The 18052-nt window shown below is 48.1% G+C and overlaps 1 protein-coding gene across 2 annotated transcripts in view; it reads right to left on the bottom strand.

The window, feature by feature from the left end:
• Positions 1–544: 544 nt before the first annotated feature.
• dnal1 (dynein, axonemal, light chain 1) overlaps positions 545–18052 on the bottom strand; it is a 28597-nt gene continuing 11089 nt past the window's right edge. Inside the window, exons 5-6 of one of the 2 annotated variants that reach the window (XM_086003779.1) lie at positions 11108–11194; positions 545–1280 (exon numbers count right to left, since the gene is read on the bottom strand). In XM_086003779.1, coding sequence (XP_085859905.1) covers positions 1237–1280; positions 11108–11194 — 131 coding nt within the window. In that variant the 3' untranslated portion in view covers positions 545–1236. Of the gene's footprint in view, positions 1281–11107; positions 11249–18052 lie in introns of both variants that reach the window. The other variant, XM_086003780.1, reaches the window with a different exon arrangement.

The following is an 18052-nucleotide window of genomic DNA, read 5'->3' as shown; positions in this document are numbered from 1 at the left end:
TGGTGGGGGTCTGGAACTCACTGCCTGAAAGGGTGGTGGAGGCAGAAACCCAATTGGGTAACAGAGTCCATTCGATTTCTAATTGGCTGTGGGAAAGCAGTGTGCCCGGAGGATGGACCAATGGCGGGAGTGTCTGGGCGGGAAGGTGAGAGGTCATGTGATGAAACCTCCAGGCATACTCCCGGCCAGAGTTGGTAACCCGAACTCCCGCTTCATAGGAAGGTGGTTCCCCCCCCCCGATATAAATATGAAAATAAAAACTTACCTGTAGGGGACAGGTGTTCGACCCCTGATTAACATGGGCGAGGGTCCTGACAGCTGTTTTAGGTGGCCGCCCGAGAAATGGGACAGGTAAATTTCGCAGTGGCCCCAACGCACAGGCCACCTCACCACTAAAGTCGCCTGCTTTGTGACCGTTTTAAGCCTGAAAAAACAGCCGCAACACAGATCAATTTCTACCCCGCTGTCTTGAGGAGAGGAGGAGGTGAAAAGCACGGGGTGGAGGGGAAGGAGGGAGGGAAGGAATCATTAGCAAGAAAAGGCATTGGAAAGATAATTATCTTTAATAGTTACCAGAATAAATCATTTTTCACAAGATAGCACGTACAACTACAACATCTTCTGATAAATAATTTTGTATAAAACAGATAAAAAGCACCTTACAAAAATAAGGAAATCACAATCTGGACTGAGCTTGAGGGGAGAAGCATGGAGAAAAGCTGCTATTCTATCGCACGAGAAGCAAGGGAAGGGCCCAGTCCAGGAGAAACATCACATTCCTGGCCTACATAGCTGCCTTGGAACAACACCCCAGAATTAATTTATAATTACAAATAAGTTAGAACAAAAAAAAACTAACTTCAAGTACTCTACCAGAAATGAGCAGGTGTTGACCATGTAGTCAAACAGTGTTTAGAAGTTAATGCATTTGCCACACAACATTAAAAAAAAAATTATTACGTTCTGTAGTTCAAGCAACTCTTTTGCTGTTAGCGGCTGAAACAGAAACTCAAATATTTAGGAGCTGGTGACTGGATTTCAGGTGAGCTCGGTGCTTCAACAAACACAACAAAAATCACAAGGCAACACAACGGAGAAGGTGCTAGGAAACGTCTAGAAACCGCGGTGTGTGAGCATCTTGAGACGCTGTCCAGTCGCAAGGAAGGGTGCAGAAAGTGCAAAGGTGGAGGAGAATGTTGGGAGGTCTTTCAGACGTCAGGCGTTGTGAGGTGGGCGTTAGTCTTCACCCTCCTCTTCCACTTGTTTAATGACGGGGACCCCTAAATTTACAAGAGGTTAGATTGTCAGAAAGTTGTTTGTTTGCCTTCTGAAAACATAAAGCAAGTTGACAATCACTCACCCGAGGCCAGTGAGTAATGTTTACCATTCCACTTAAGAGACAGCATTTCTATAGCACCTTTCATGACCTCAGAATGTCCCAAAGCGCTTCACGGCTAATGAAGTACGTTTGAAGTGTAGTCACTGTTGTAATGTAGGAAACACTGCTGCCAATTTGCACACAGCAAGCTCCCACAAACAGCAATGAGATAAATGAATTAAACTGCTTTGATAAACTGCTTGAGGGATAAACATTGTCCAGGAGAACTCTCTTTCTCTTCTTTCAATAGTGCATGGGATCTTTTACATCCACCTGAGGGGGCAGACGGGGCCTCAGTTCATCTGAAAACCAGCACCTTCGACAGTGCAGCACTCCCTCAGCACTGCACTGGAGTGTCAGCCTAGATCGTGTGCTCAAGTCTCTGGGAGTGGGACTTGAACCCACGACCTTCCGATTCATAGGCGAGAGTGATAACAACTGAACCACAGCTGACACCTTGCCCTTTGTATTTGGTTATGTGGGACACTTCTCTTGTTGTCTGTACGCAGCACGCACATTATAGAAAACAGGGCCCTTTCCAAAAACTGCAAACTACGTAGAATTACATAGAATATACAGCACAGAAACAGGACAAGTTTCTCCTGAATTCCTTATTGAATTTATTAGTGACTATTTATATGACCCCTAGTTTTGGACTCCCCCACAAGTGAAAACATCTTCTTTACGTCGACCCTATCGAATCCTGTCATCATTTTAAGACCTCTATCAGGGCACCCCTCAACCGTCTCTTTTCTAGAGGAAAAGAGCCCCAGCCTGTTCAACCTTTCCTGATAGTTATAACCTCTCAGTTCTGGTATCATCTTTGTAAATCTTGCTTGCACCTTCTTCAGTGCCTCTCAATCTTTTTATAATATGGAGGCCAGAACTGTGCACAGTATTCTGTGGTCTGAACTATTCTCACTGATGTGTCGAAATCCACTTGCTTGAAGTCATGAAATTATCTCATTTGCTGCGACCCAGCCCTTGGCTGAGAGTTCCCTCCCCTTACATACAGCCGAGCTTGTCAGAAAGGGAAATCCCCGAATCAGACTCCACCACTGTGTGGCAGTGTGCATCAGTGTGTACTGCCTCACCGCTCAGATATCCACTGTGTAAAGATCTGACTTACTTAGCTCTCAGTTGGTATTCTCCTGGCCAGCCTCACTCCTTGCATCTTCCATGGTGGAGATAAGGAATAACAAGGGGCAGAAAACACTGGTAGGAGTAGTATTTAGGTCCCCTAACAGTAGCTATACTGTTGGACAGAATATTAATCAAGAAATAGTTGGGGCTTGCAACAAAGGTAATGCAATAATCTTGGGGGACTTTAATCTTCATATAGACTGGAAAATCAAATTGGCAAAGGTAGCCTGGAGGACGAGTTCATGGAATGCATTTGGCACAGTTTCCTAGAACAATATGTCATGGAATCAACCAGGCAACAGGCTATTTTAGATCTTGTATTGTGTAATGAGACAGGGTTAATTAGCAATCTCATAGTAAAGGATCCTCTGGAGCAGAGTGATCATAATATGATAGAATTTCACATTAATTCTGAAAGTGACTTGCCTAAGTCCGAAACTAGAGTCTTAAACTTAAAAAAACCAATTACATAGGTATGAGGGGCGAGTTGGCTAAGGTAGATTCTCAACAAAAATACATTCCATTGAGAAACAAAAACTCCAAGGGAAAAGTGATCCAACCGCATTCGATAAGGTGCCACATAAAAGGTTATTACACAAGATAAGGGCTCATGGGGTTGGGGTAATATAGTAGCATGGATAGAGGATTGGTTAATGGACAGAAAATAGAGAGTAGGGATAAACGGATCTTTTTCAGGTTGGCAGGCTGTAACTAGTGGGATGCCGCAAGGATCAGTGTTGGGGCCTCAGCTATTTACAATCTATATTAATGACCTAGATGAAAGGACCGAGTGTAATGTATCCAAGTTTTCTGATGATACAAAGCTAGATGGGGCAGTAAGCTGTGAAGAAAACACAAAGAATCTGCAAAGGGATATAGATAGACTAAGTGAGTGGGCAGTAAGGTGGCAGATGGAGTATAATGTAGGGAAATGTGAGGTTATTTACTTTGGTAGGAAGAATAGAAAAACAGAATATTTTTTAAATGGTGAGAAACTTTTCAAATGTTGGTGTTCAGAGAGATTTGGGTGTCCTCGTGCAAGAAACACAGAAAGCTAGCATGCAGGTACAGCAAGCAATAAGGAAGGCAAATGGCATGTTGGCCTTTATTGAAAGGGGGTTGGAGTATAAGAGTAAGGAAGTCTTGCTACAATTGTACAGGGCCTTGGTGAGACCACACCTGGAGTACTGTGCACAGTTTTGGTCTCCTTATATAAGGAAAAGGATATACTTGCCTTGGAGGCGGTGCAACGAAGGTTCACTAGGTTGATTCCTGGGATGGGAGGGCTGTCCTATGATGAGAGATTGTGTAGAATGGGCCTATACTCTCTGGAGTTTAGAAGAATGAGAGGTGATCTCATTGAAACATATAAGATTCTGAAGGGGATTGACAGGGTAGATGCTGAGAGGTTGTTTCCCCTGGCTGGAGAGTCTAGAACTAGGGGGCATAGTCTCAGGATAAGGGGTCGGCCATTTAAGACCGAAATGAGGAGGAATTTCTTCACTCAGAGGTTTGTGAATCTTTGGAATTCTCTGCTCCAGAGGGCTGTGGATGCTGAGTCCTCGAGTATATTCAAGGCTGAGATCGATCGATTTTTGGACTCTAGGGGAATCAAGGGATATGGAGATCGGGCGGGAAAGTGGCGTTGAGGTCGAAGATCAGCCATGATCTTATTGAATGGCGGAGCAGGCTCGAGGGGCCGTATGGCCCACTCCTGCTCCTATTTCTTATGTTCTTATGTTCCATAAACTTGAGCTCATCCAAAACTCTGCTGTCGTATCCTAACTCGAACCAAGTCCCGTTCACCCATCACCCCTGTACTCGCTGACCTACATTGGCTCCCAGTCCGGCAACACCTCGATTTTAAAGTTCTCATCCTTGTTTTCAAATCACTCCCCGGCCTTGCCCCCTCCCTATCTCTGTAAACTCCTCCATCCCTACAATCCTCCGAGATCTCTGCGTTCAACAACAACAACTTGCACTTGTTTCGTGTTTTTAATGTAGTAAAAGGTCCCAAGGCGTTTCACAGGAGTCTTAGACAAATTTGACACCTATAATTCCGGCTTCTTGAGCATCCCTGATTTTAATCACTGCACCATTGGCGGCCGTGCCTTCAGCTGCCTGGGCCTCGAGCTCTGGAATTCCCTCCCTAAATCTCTTCACCTCTCGCTCCTCCTTTAAGGCGCTCCTCAGAAACTACCTCTTTGACCAATAGATTCTAGAATAGATTCATAGAAACGTACAGCACAGAAGGAGGCCATTCGGCCCATCGTGCCTGTGCTGGCTCTTTGAAAGAGCAGTTGTGCTCAGTCCCACATCCCCACTTTTTGTCCGTAACCCTGTAAGTTGCTCATCCTCCAGTACCCGTCCAACTCCCTTTTAAAATTATTTATGGAATCAGCTTCCATCACCTTTTCAGGTCGAGTGTTCCAGATCCTGACAACTCAGTGAAACAATTTCTCCTCATCGCCCCTCCAGATCTTTTCCCAATGATTTTGAATCCATGACCTCTAGTTATTGACCCACTTGCCTGGGGGAATAGTTTTTCTCTATCTACTCTATCAAAACCTCTAATCATCTTGAAAACCTCCATTAGGTCATCTCTTAACCTTCTCTGTTCCAAGGAGAACAGTCCGAACTTTACATAGGATTACATAGGATATACAAGGCAGAGGCCCGACCAGTTCGGGGGAGAGCAGCAGCAGCGGAGGTGAGCCCGGTATAAAAACCGGCGCCAAGGCAGAGGCCCGACCAGTTCGGGGGAGAGCAGCAGCAGCGGAGGTGAGCCCGGTATAAAAACCGGCGCCAAGGCAGAGGCCCGACCAGTTCGGGGGAGAGCAGCAGCAGCGGAGGTGAGCCCGGTATAAAAACCGGCGCCAAGGCAGAGGCGTACCAAATCAACAGCAGAGGAGAGAGGTAAAAAGTAATCCAAGTGTGACGTCACCAGGGAGCAGGTAAGTGATTGGTTGGTGAGTATTTCTCTCTTTTCAATACAAGCTTGAATTCTGTGGTGTTACACTTCTGTGGTGTAGTGGGGACAGTTGGTAAATAAAGCGCCCTAGAGTATACCTGTAACTGGGGTATTGAATAAATTTTTAAATTAATTAAAGGAGTAAGTCATGGGAGGAGAGCTCAGACCCGTGTTCTGCTCCTCTTGCTCCATGTGGGAAATCAGGGAAGCTGCCAGTGTCCCTGACGACCATGTGTGCGGGAAATGCATCCAGCTGCAGCTACTTGCAGACCGCATTGCGGCGCTCGAGCTGCAGGTGGATGAATTTTGGAGCATGCGCGATGCTGAGAGGCTCGTGGATAGCACGTTTAGCGAGTTGTTCACGCCTCAGGGCAGGGCGGCACAGGGGGTGACCATCAGGCGGAGCAACAAAGGCAGGCAGGTAGTGCAGGGAACCCCTGCGGGCATCCCCCTTTCAAACAAGTATACCGCTTTGGATACTGTTGAGGGGGATGACTCACCAGGGGAAGGCAGCAGCAGCCAACTTCCTGGCACTGGGGGTGCTCCTGCTGCCCAGGAAGGGGGGAAAAAGAGTGGGAGAGCAATAGTGGTAGGGGATTCTATAGTAAGGGGAACAGATAGGCGTTTCTGTGGCCGTAGACGTGAATCCAGGATGGTTTGTTGCCTCCCTGGTGCCAGGGTCAAGGATGTCACTGAGCGGCTGCAGGGCATTCTGGAGGGGGAGGGTGAACAGGCAATGGTCGTGGTCCACATTGGTACCAACGACATAGGTAAAAAGAGGGATGAGGTCCTGCATCAAGAATTTAGGGAGCTAGGTAACAGATTAAAGAGCAGGACCTCAAAGGTTGTAATCTCTGGATTACTCCCAGTGCCACGTGCTAGTAAGTATAGGAATGGGAGGATAGAGCAGATGAATGCGTGGCTAAAGAGTTGGTGTAGGGGGGAGGGTTTTACTTTCCTGGATCACTGGGCCTGCTTCTGGGAAAGGTGGGACTTGTACAAGTCGGACGGGTTGCACCTGAACCAGAGCGGGACAAATATCCTTGCGGGGAGGTTTGCTAGCACTATTGGGGGGGGTTTAAACTAACTTGGCAGGGGGATGGGATACAGAGGGGAGCTGAAATAGGGGGGGATGTGCTGCCAATTATAGAGAAAAAAACAAGTCAGCTTGGTAGACAGGGCAAATATATAAGTGCAAGGCTGGATGGCATCTATTTTAATGCAAGGAGTCTTGCGAATAAGGTGGATGAACTGAAGGTGTTGATAAACACATGGGAGTATGATATTGTTGCTATCACGGAGACATGGTTGAGGGAAGGGCAAGACTGGCAGCTCAATATTCCGGGGTACAGAATCTTCAGGCGAGACAGAGGGGGAGGTATAAGAGGAGGGGGTGTCGCAATATTAATTAAGGAGTCAATTACTGCAGTAAGGAGGGATGATATATTAGCAGGGTCCTCTAATGAGGCCATATGGGTGGAGCTTAAAAACAAAAAGGGGGCAAGCACTTTGCTGGGAGTGTACTATAGGCCTCCAAACAGTCAGGGGGAGATAGAGGAACAGATATGTAGGCAAATCTCAGAGAAATGTGCAAATAATAGGGTAATAATAATGGGGGATTTCAACTTCCCCAATATTAACTGGGATAGTCAGAGTGTGAAAGGCTCAGAGGGTGTAGAATTCTTAAAGTGCATCCAGGAGAGCTTTTTGAGCCAGCATGTAGAAAGTCCTACAAGAGAGGGGGCGGTACTGGACCTAATTCTCGGGAATGTGGCCGGCCAAGTGGAAAAAGTGCTAGTAGGTGAGCACTTTGGTGATAGTGACCATAATATGGTAAGATTTAAGGTGGCCATGGAAAAGGACAGGGATGGGCCGGAAATAAAGGTTCTAAATTGGGGGAAGGCCGATTTTAATAGGATAAGGCAGGATCTGGCCAAAATGGACTGGGATCAGCTACTTGTAGGAAAATCCGCATCGGAGCAATGGGAGGCTTTCAGAAGGGAGATTGAGAACATACAATGGCAACATGTTCCCGTAAAGGTCAAGGGTGGTTCCAAAAACCACAGGGAACCTTGGATGTCAGGGGATATACGGGAATGGATTAGGAAAAAAAGGAGGGCTTTTGGTAGATACAAAAGGCTAAAGACGGAGGAAGCCCTAGAGGAGTACAAAAAGTGCAGGGGGATACTTAAAAAAGAAATTAGGAGATCAAGGAGGGGCCATGAAATAACACTGGCAAGCAAAATAAAGGAAAATCCGAAGATGTTTTATAAGTATATTAAGGGTAAGAGGATAACTAGGGAAAAAATAGGGCCCATTAGGGACAAAAGTGGCAATCTGTGTGTGGAGCCGGAAGATGTAGGAGGGGTTCTGAATGAATTTTTTGCGTCTGTTTTCACTATGGAGAAGGACGATGTAGACATAGAAATAGGGCGGGGGGACTGTGATATGCTCGAACATATTAACATCGAGCGGGGGGAGGTATTGGCGGTTTTAGCTGGCCTAAAAATGGATAAATCCCCAGGCCCGGATGAAATGTATCCCAGGCTGCTGTGTGAGGCAAAGGAGGAGATTGCGGGGGCTCTAACACATATATTCAGGACCTCTCTGGCCACAGGGGATGTGCCAGAGGACTGGAGAACCGCTAATGTAGTACCATTATTCAAGAAGGGTAGTAGGGAAAAACCGGGGAACTACAGGCCAGTGAGCCTAACATCAGTGGTAGGAAAATTATTGGAAAAAATCCTGAGGGACAAAATGTGTCTCCACTTGGAGAGGCAAGGATTAATCAGGGATAGTCAACATGGCTTTGTCAAGGGAAGATCATGTCTGACTAATTTGATTGAATTTTTTGAGGGGGTGACTAGGTGTGTGGATGAGGGTAACGCAGTGGATGTGGTATACATGGATTTCAGTAAGGCCTTCGATAAAGTCCCGCACAGGAGACTGGTCAAGAAGGTAAGAGCCCATGGAATCCAGGGTGCCTTGGCACATTGGATACAAAACTGGCTTAGTGGCAGAAGGCAGAGGGTGATGGTCGAAGGTTGTTTTTGTGACTGGAAGCCTGTGGCCAGTGGGGTACCACAGGGATTGGTGCTGGGTCCCTTGCTGTTTGTGGTCTACATTAATGACTTGGATATGAATGTAAAGGGTATGATCAGTAAGTTCGCGGATGATACAAAAATTGGTAGGGTGGTAAATAGCGAGGAGGGTAGCCTCAGTCTGCAGGACGATATAGATGGGTTGGTCAGATGGGCGGAACAGTGGCAAATGGAATTTAACCCGGAAAAGTGCGAGGTGATGCACTTTGGGGGGACTAACAAGGCAAAGGAATACACAATGAATGGAAAGACCCTAGGCAAGACGGAGGGTCAGAGGGATCTGGGTGTGCAAGTACACAGATCCCTGAAGGCGGCGGAACAGGTGGATAAGGTGGTAAAAAAGGCATATGGGATACTTGCCTTCATTAGCCGAGGCATTGAATATAAGAGCAAGGAGGTTATGATGGAGCTGTATAAAACACTGGTTAGGCCACAGCTGGAATATTGTGTGCAGTTCTGGTCGCCACACTACAGGAAGGATGTGATCGCGTTAGAGAGGGTGCAGAGGAGGTTCACCAGGATGTTACCAGGGCTGGAGCGCTTCAGCTATGAAGAGAGACTGGGCAGGTTGGGTTTGTTTTCCTTGGAGCTGAGGAGGCTGAGGGGGGACATGATTGAGGTGTACAAAATTATGAGGGGCATAGATAGGATGGATGCTGAGGAGCTTTTTCCCTTAGTAGAGGGGTCGATAACTAGGGGGCATAGATTCAAGGTAAAGGGCGGGAGGTTTAGAGGGGATTTGAGAAAGAACTTTTTCACCCAGAGGGTGGTTGGAGTCTGGAACTCACTGCCTGAAAGGGTTGTGGAGGCAGAAACCCTCACAACATTTAAGAAGCATTTGGATGTGCACTTGAAATGCCATAGCATACAAGGCTACGGGCCAAATGCTGGAATATGGGTTTAGATTAGACAGGGCTTGATGGCCGGCGCGGACACGATGGGCCGAAGGGCCTCTATCCGTGCTGTATGACTCTATGACTCTATGACTCTATACGGCACAGAAACAGGCCATTCGGCCCAACCAGTCCTTGCAGCATTTATGCTCCACTCGAGCCTCCTCCCGTCTTTCCTCATCTAACTCTATCAGCAGAACCCTCTATTCCCTTTTCCCTCATATGCTTGGCTAGTCGCCCCTTAAATGCATCTATATTATTCGCTTCAACCACTCCCTGTGGTAGTGAGTTCCTCATTCTCAACACTCTTTGGGTAAAGAAGTTTCTTCTGAATTCCCTATTGGATTTCTTGGTAACTATCTTATATTGATGACCTCTAGTTTTGCTCTTCCCCACAAGTGGAAACATTCTCTCTGTATCCACTCTATCAAAACCTTTCATAATTTTAATGTCCTCTATTAGGTCACCCCTCAGCCTTCTTTTTTCAAGAGAAAAGAGGCCCAGCCTGTTCATCCTTTCCTGATATGTATACCCTCGCATTTCTGGTATCATCCTTGTAAATCTTCTCTGCACCCTCTCCAGTGCCTCTATATCCTTTTTATAATATGGCGACCAGAACTGTACGCAGTACTCTAATTGTGGTCTAACCAAGGTTCGATACAGGTTTAGCATAACTTCCCTACTTTGCAATTCTATACCTCTAGAACTAAACCGAGTGCTTGGTTTGCTTTTTTTATGGCCTTGTTATCCTGTGTTGCAACTTTTAGTGATGTGTGTATTTGTCCTCCGAGATCCCTTTGTTCCTCTACCCCACCTAGACTCGCACCCTCCAAGTAATAAGTGACCTCCCTATGCTTCCTACCAAAATGTAATACCTCACATTTAGCTATGTTGAACTTCATTTGCCGATTATATGCCCATCCTGCAAGTTTATTAATGTCCTCCTGTAATTTGTTGCAGTCCTCCTCAGTATTGACTATCCCCCCCAATTTTGAGTCATCTGCAAATTTAGAAATTGTGTTTTTGCTTCCAAATCTAAATTGTAAATATAAATTGTGAGCAACAGTGAGCCCAGCACTGATCCTTGTGGAACACCACTACCCACCTTCTGCCACTGTGAATAGCTAGCTTTTACCCCTACTCTCTGCTTTCTGTCTTGGAAGCCAGCCAACAATCCATTCTGCTACTTGTCCTCTGACTCCGCATTCACTGACCTTTCCATCGGCTTATTATTGGGTACCCTTATCGAAGGCCTTTTGAAAATCTCTCCTCATAACTGAAGTCCCTCAACCCTGGTAACATCCTGGTAAACATCCTTTTGATTGCCTGTCCTAATATTGTCAAATTTTGTCTGAGTACACTCCTGTGAAACGCCTTGGGACGTTTTACTACGTTAAAGGCGCTATATAATTGCAAGTAGTTGTTGATCAAATCATTTGATGTGTGATGGCTGTTAACATTTTATAACTTCACTCATCATTTTTACTGGACTGCGACAGGATTCAGATTAAAAGTGTATTGATCCACATTACCGCAGGAGGTGACTAGTTCTTGTGTGCGTATGAGTGAGTGCTGGGATTGTTCATCTCTACAACAGAAGTAACGGGCAAAATTAACATACCGTCCAACTTTTTCAGCCTAGTGAGCCTCTTTGTTGCTTCATCCACCCAGCTGCCTTCGGATGAGTACTTCTCTTCAATAGGGTTCCCTACAAAGACGAGGTCGACCAGTTTAGGAAGATCGGCCAGCTTACTGAACTCAGCTAAAAGTTAAAAGAAGAATACAGTCAAACCTCAGCAAGAGACAGCGAGAGGCAGGGAGGGAGGGAGAGAGGCAGAGAGAGAGAGGGGAGAGAGAGGAAGGGAGAGAGAGAGGGAGAGAGAGAGAGAGAGTGGAAGGGAGAGAGAGAGGGGAAGGGAGAGAGAGGGGAAGGGAGGGAGAGAGAGAGAGGAAGGGAGAGAGAGAGGAAGGGGGGGAGAGAGGGGAAGGGAGAGAGAGAGGAAGGGAGAGAGAGAGGAAGGGAGAGAGAGGAAGGGAGAGAGAGGAAGGGAGAGAGGGAGAGGAAGGGAGAGAGGGGAAGGGAGGGAGAGAGAGAGAGGAAGGGAGAGAGAGGAAGGGGGAGAGAGGGGAAGGGAGAGAGAGAGGTAGGGAGAGAGAGAGAGAGGGGAAGGGAGAGAGAGAGGAAGGGAGAGAGGGGAAGGGAGAGAGAGAGGAAGAGAGAGAGGAAGGGAGAGAGAGAGGAAGGGGACAGAGAGGGGAAGGGAGAGAGAGAGAGGAAGGGAGAGAGGAAGGGAGAGAGAGAGAGGAAGGGAGAGAGAGAGGGGAAGGGAGAGAGAGAGGGGAAGGGAGAGAGAGGGGGAAGGGAGAGAGGGAAGGGAGCGAGAGGGGGTAAGGGAGGGAGAGGGGAAGGGAGAGAGAGGGGGGAAGGGAGGGAGAGGGGAAGGGAGAGAGAGGGGGGAAGGGAGGGAGAGGGGGAGGGAGAGAGAGAGAGGAAGGGAGAGAGAGAGGGGAAGGGAGAGAGAGAGGGGAAGGGAGAGAGAGGGGGGAAGGGAGGGAGAGGGGAAGGGAGAGAGAGAGAGGAAGGGAGAGAGAGAGGGGAAGGGAGAGAGAGAGGGGAAGGGAGAGAGGGGAAGGGAGAGAGAGGGGGTAAGGGAGGGAGAGGGGAAGGGAGAGAGAGAGAGGAAGGGAGAGAGAGAGGGGAAGGGAGAGAGGGGAAGGGAGAGAGAGGGGGTAAGGGAGGGAGAGGGGAAGGGAGAGAGAGAGAGGAAGGGAGAGAGAGAGGGGAAGAGAGAGAGAGGGGAAGGGAGAGAGAGGGGAAGGCAGAGAGAGGGGAAGGGAGAGAGAGAGGGGAAGGCAGAGAGAGGGGAAGGCAGAGAGGGGGGAAGGCAGAGAGAGGGGAAGGCAGAGAGAGGGGAAGGGAGAGAGAGGGGAAGGGAGAGAGAGAGGGGAAGGCAGAGAGAGAGAGGGGAAGGGAGAGAGAGAGGGGAAGGGAGAGAGGGGAAGGGAGAGAGAGAGGGGAAGGGAGAGAGAGGGGAAGGCAGAGAGAGAGAGGGGAAGGGAGAGAGAGAGGGGAAGGGAGAGAGAGAGGGGAAGGGGGAGAGAGAGGGGAAGGCAGAGAGCGAGAGGGGGAGAGAGAGGGGAAGGGAGAGAGAGAGGGGAAGGCAGAGAGCGAGAGGGGAAGGGAGAGAGAGGGGAAGGGAGAGAGAGAGGGGAAGGGAGAGAGGGGAAGGGAGAGAGAGAGGGGAAGGGGGCGAGAGAGGGGAAGGCAGAGAGAGAGAGGGGAAGGGAGAGAGAGAGGGGAAGGGAGAGAGAGAGGGGAAGGGAGAGAGGGGGAAGGGAGGGAGAGAGAGAGGGGAAGGGAGAGAGGGGAAGGGAGAGAGAGAGGGGAAGGGAGAGAGGGGAAGGGAGAGAGAGAGGGGAAGGGGAGAGAGAGGGGAAGGGGAGAGAGAGGGGAAGGGGAGAGAGAGGGGAAGGGAGAGAGAGAGAGGGGAAGGGAGAGAGAGGGGAAGGGAGAGAGAGGGGGGAAGGGGAGAGAGAGGGGAAGGGAGAGAGGGGAAAGGAGAGAGAGGGGAAGGGAGAGAGAGAGGGGAAGGGAGAGAGGGGAAGGGAGAGAGAGAGGGGAAGGGGAGAGAGAGGGGAAGGGAGAGAGAGAGGGGAAGGGAGAGAGAGAGGGGAAGGGAGAGAGAGGGGGAAGGGAGAGAAGGGATCGAAAAAGGTAGACACAGACAGACCCGGCTACCAAGGGAGGACAGGATATGCTCTCACTGCAGTCAGGGAATGGTGGAGACAGAGATGCACTTCCTCACAGCTTGTAGAAAATATCAGGGCATAAGGGAGAATTTCTACCCAAAATTTACAAAAATATGCCCGGAATTCAGAAAATTGAATGACGACCAAAAACTCCCATACCTACTAGGGGAAGAGAGAAGTTGCATAACACTGGCGGCACACTATGTTACAGCTTGCCATAAACAGAGGGACAACCACTAAAGTTAAGATAAGAGTATATATAAATTATATGAAAGTATATTTATACACTCGGATATATCTGTTTATACACTGTATGGATAGATCTGTATTTTTGTGAACAAACATGAATGCTTTCCAATGCTTTGGCAACATAAGATGTAACTTGTCATGCCAATAAAGCGATTTGAATTGAATTGAATTGAATTGAGAGAGGGGAAGGGAGAGAGAGAGGGGAAGGCAGAGAGAGAGAGGCAAACAGATAGAGAGAAAGGCAGAGAGGATGGGGCAGAGAAAGAGAGGGGGAGGCAGAGAGATAGAGAGTGGAAGGGAGGCAGTGCGTGAGTCAGAGACAGCGAGTCAGAGACATAACTTAAAGCCATTATTTAATTGAATGAAACACTGGGAATTGCCACCCTTGATGTAATTTCTACACAAGATTCAGGGGTACAACAGCTGATATTCCATTCGATCCTGTGAATATGAGAATATACTTTTGAATACACCACGGGGACAGCGATTGACACGATTAATCAGATTGCGGCTGTAAAATGAAGGATTGCACCACAGGGAAGCCCCTATGAGATAGGAACTGGCATGCTGCCCAGAGAGGGCTGCTAAATATGTTAAGGATCCAAAGTGATTCGACATGAGGCAACAGGCTGCACTGCACACTGCTTGCTCACATCACTGGGTGGAAAATGTAACGAAAGGAGAGATTTAACACCCCTCTGCTGCTGCTAGATGCACAAGCTATGGGCAAGGGGAGGATTTGATGCTAAGTTTGAGTGCTAGAAATGCACCAGGAGGGCCTGGCCTGATGTTCTCTGAAAGAAAGAACTTGTATTTATATAGCGTCTTTCACAACCTCAGGATGTCCCAAAGCGCTTTGTAGCCAATTCATTACTTTTGAAGTATAGTCACTGTGTTAATGTAGGAAACGTGGCAGCCAGTTTGCACACAGCAAGGTCCCACAAACAGCAATGAGATAATTGACAAGATAATCTGTTTTAGTCATGTTGGTTAAGGGATAAATATTGGCCAGGAAACCAGGGAGAACAAGGAGGGCGTTCAGTCCCTCGAGCCTGCTCTGTCATTTATTTAGATCATGGCTGATCTGCATCTTAACACCATCTACCTGCCTTTGTTCCATATCCCTTAATATCCTTACCTACCAAAATTTATCAAACTCAGTTTTGAAATTTTCAATTAACCCCTAGCCTCAACCACTTTTTGGGGGAGATTTCCACTACCCTTTCTGTGAAGATGTGCTTCCTGACATCACCCTGAATGGTCTAGCTCTAATTTTAAGGTGGTGCTTGTTCTGGACTCCCCCAGAGGAAACAGTTTCTCTCTAGCTTTTTAAAAATTCATTCATGGGATGTGGGCGTCGCTGGCAAGGCCAGCATTTATTGCCCTTTGCTAATTGCCCTCGAGAAGGTGTTGGTGAGCAACCTTGTTGAACCGCTGCAGTCTGTTTGGTGAAGGTATTCCCACAGTGCTGTTAGGGAGGGAGTTGCCTGATTTTGACCCAGCGATGATGAAACACCAATATATGTCCAAGTCAGGATGGTGTGTGACTTGGAGGGGTACTTGCAGATAGTGGTGTTCCCATGCACCTGCTGCCCTTGTCCTTCTAGGAGTTAGGGGTCATGGGTTTGGGAGGTGCTGCCGAAGAAGCCTTGGTGAGTTGCTGCAGTGCATCTTGTAGATGGTACACACTGCAGCCACGGTACGCCAGTGGTGGCGGGAGTGAATGTTTAAGGTGGTGGATGGGCTGCCGATCAAGTGGGCTGCTTTGTCCTGGATGGTGTCAAGTTTCCTGAGTGTTGTTGGAGCTGCGCTCATCAAGGCAATTGGAGAGTATTCCATCACATTCTTGACTGGTGCCTTTTAGATGGTGGAAAGGCTTATGAGGAGTCAGGTAGCGAGTCACTCATCGCAGAATAAGCAGCTTCTGGCCTGCTCTTGTAGCCACAGTGTTTATGTAGCTGGTCCAGTTAAGTTTCTGCTCAATGATGACCCCTAGGATGTTGATGGTGGGGGATTTGACGATGGTAATGCCATTGAATGTCATGGGGAGGTGGTTAGTCTCTCTCTTGTTGGCGATGGTAATTGCCTGGTACTTGTGTGGCACGAATGTTACTTGCCACTTATCAGCCCAAGCGTGGATTTTGTCCAGGTCTTACTGCATGCAGACACGGACTGCTTCGTTATCTGAGGAATTGCCAAATGAACTGAACATTGTGCAATCATGAGCGAACATCCCCACTTCTGACCTTATGATAGAGGGAAGGTGACTGATGAAGCAGCTAAAGATGATTGGGCCTAGGACATTGCCCTGAGTAACTCCTGCAGCGCTGTCCTGGGGCTGAGATGATTGGCCTCCAACAACTACAACCATCTTCCTTTGTGCTAGGTATGACTCCAGCCAGGGAGAGTTATCCGCCCGATTCCCATTGACTTCAATTTTACTAGGGCTCCTTGGTACCATGAGGTCAAGGGTAGTCACACTCACTTCACCTCTGGAATTTAGCTATTTTGTCCATGTTTGGACCAAGGCTGTAATGCGGTCTGGAGCCGAGTGGTCCTGGCAGAATGCAAACTGGGCATCGGTTAACAGGTTATTGGTGAGTAAGTGGCACTTGATAGCACTGTTGACGACACCTTCCATTACTTTGCTGATGAATGAGAGTAGGCTGATGGAGCAGTAATTGGCCAGATTGGTTTTATCCTGCTTTTTGTGGACAGGACATACCTGGGCAGTTTTCCACATTGTTGGGTAGATGCTAGTGCTGTAGCTGTACTACAACAGCTTGGCTAGAGGCACGGCTAGTTCTGGAGCACAAGTCTTCAGCACGATAGCCGGGATATTGTCGGGGCCCTTAGCCTTTGCTGCATCCAATGCGCTCAGCTGTTTACTGATATCACGTGGAGTGAATCGAATTGGCTGTAGACTGGCTTCTGTAATGGTGGGGACCTCAGATGGAGGCCGAGATGGATCATCCACTCGGCACTTCTGGCTGAAGATGGCTACGAACAGTTTAGCTTGTCTTTTGCACTCACGTGCTGGGCTCTGCCATTGTTGAGGATTGGGATATTCATGGAGCCTCCTCCTCCTGTTAGTTGTTTAATTGTCCACCACCATTCATGACTGAATGTAACAGGACTGCAGAGCTTTGATCTGATCTGTTGATTGTGGGATTGCTTAGCTCTGTCTGTAGCATGCTGCTTCCGCTGTTTAGCATGCATGTAGTCCTGTGTTGCAGCTTCACCAGGTTGGCACCTCATTTTCAGATTAACCTATTGCTGCTCCTGGCTTGCTCTTCTACACTCCTCATTGAACCACGGTTGGTCACCTGGCTTGATGGTAATGGTTGAGTGAGGGATATGCCAGGCTATGAGGTTACAGATTGTGGTGGAATACAATTCTGCTGCTGATGGCCTACAGCGCCTCATAGATGCCCAGTTTTGAGCTGCTAGATCTATTCTGAATCTATCCCATTTAGCATGGTGGTAGTGCCACACAACACAATGGAGGGTGTCCTCAGTGTAAAGACAGGACTTCGTCTCCACAATAACTGTGCGGTGGTCACTGCTACCAATACTGTCATGGACAGATGCATCTACGACAGGTAGAATGGCGAGGAACAGGTCAAGTAGGTTTTGCCCTCGCAGTGGTTCTCCCACTGCCTGCCGTAAGCCCAGTCTGTCAACTATGTCATTCAGGACTTGGCCAGCTCGGTCAGTTGTGGTGATGGACACTGAAGTCCCCACCCAGAGTACATTCTGTGCCCTTGCTGCCCTCAGTGCTTCTTCCAAGTGGTGTTCAACATGGAGGAGTACTGATTCATCAGCTGAGGGAGGGCAGTAATCAGCAGGAGGTTTCCTTGCCCATGCTTAAACTGATGCCATGAGACTTCATGTGGTCCGGAATCAATGTTGAGGACTCCAAGGACCACTCCCTCCCAGCTGTATGCCACTGTGCCGCCACCTCGGGTTGGTCTGTCCTGCCGGTGGAACAGGACATACCTAGGGATGGTGGACGAGTCTGGGACATTGGCTGAAAGATATGATCCTGTGAGTATGACTATGTCAGGCTCTTACTTGACTAGTCTGTGGGACAGCTCCCCCAATTTTGGCACAAATCTCCAGATGTTAGTGAGGAGGACTTTGCAGGGTCAACTGGGATGGGACATTTTGGGATCTCCTGAGGACACAAAGCACTATATAAACGCCAAGTGGTTTCTTTGTCAGTGAGGGGGCAAATGAGTTCATAGTGACATAATCTCTCATGCATGCGATGGGAGATTACATCTCTGAGGGGTGTGCAAGTATTGACTGTGGCACGATAGGGCAGACACCCGGGATTGACAGATTAGCGGCCCTGAGTCATAGAGGTGGAATATTAATGAGGGGTCAAAAATACTACAAGCAAAAGCATCAAAATAGATCATCAAAGCTCTAAGGGGTGGAATTCAAACAGGATTCCTCATTCTGTACATGGACCACATTTTATTCCAGCAAAATTACTGATAGGAAGAATTTGACACCTTCGGGTTGCATTAGTCTGGTATCGAATAAATGTAGAAAGACTCGA

The sequence above is a fragment of the Somniosus microcephalus genome, chromosome 12 (assembly GCF_052327205.1).
Source record: "Somniosus microcephalus isolate GS21.2 chromosome 12, FLI_Smic_1.0, whole genome shotgun sequence".
Taxonomy (NCBI): Eukaryota; Metazoa; Chordata; class Chondrichthyes; order Squaliformes; family Somniosidae; genus Somniosus; species Somniosus microcephalus.
Note: the sequence above shows the minus strand (reverse complement) of the source record. Positions and strands in the feature narration are given on the sequence as shown.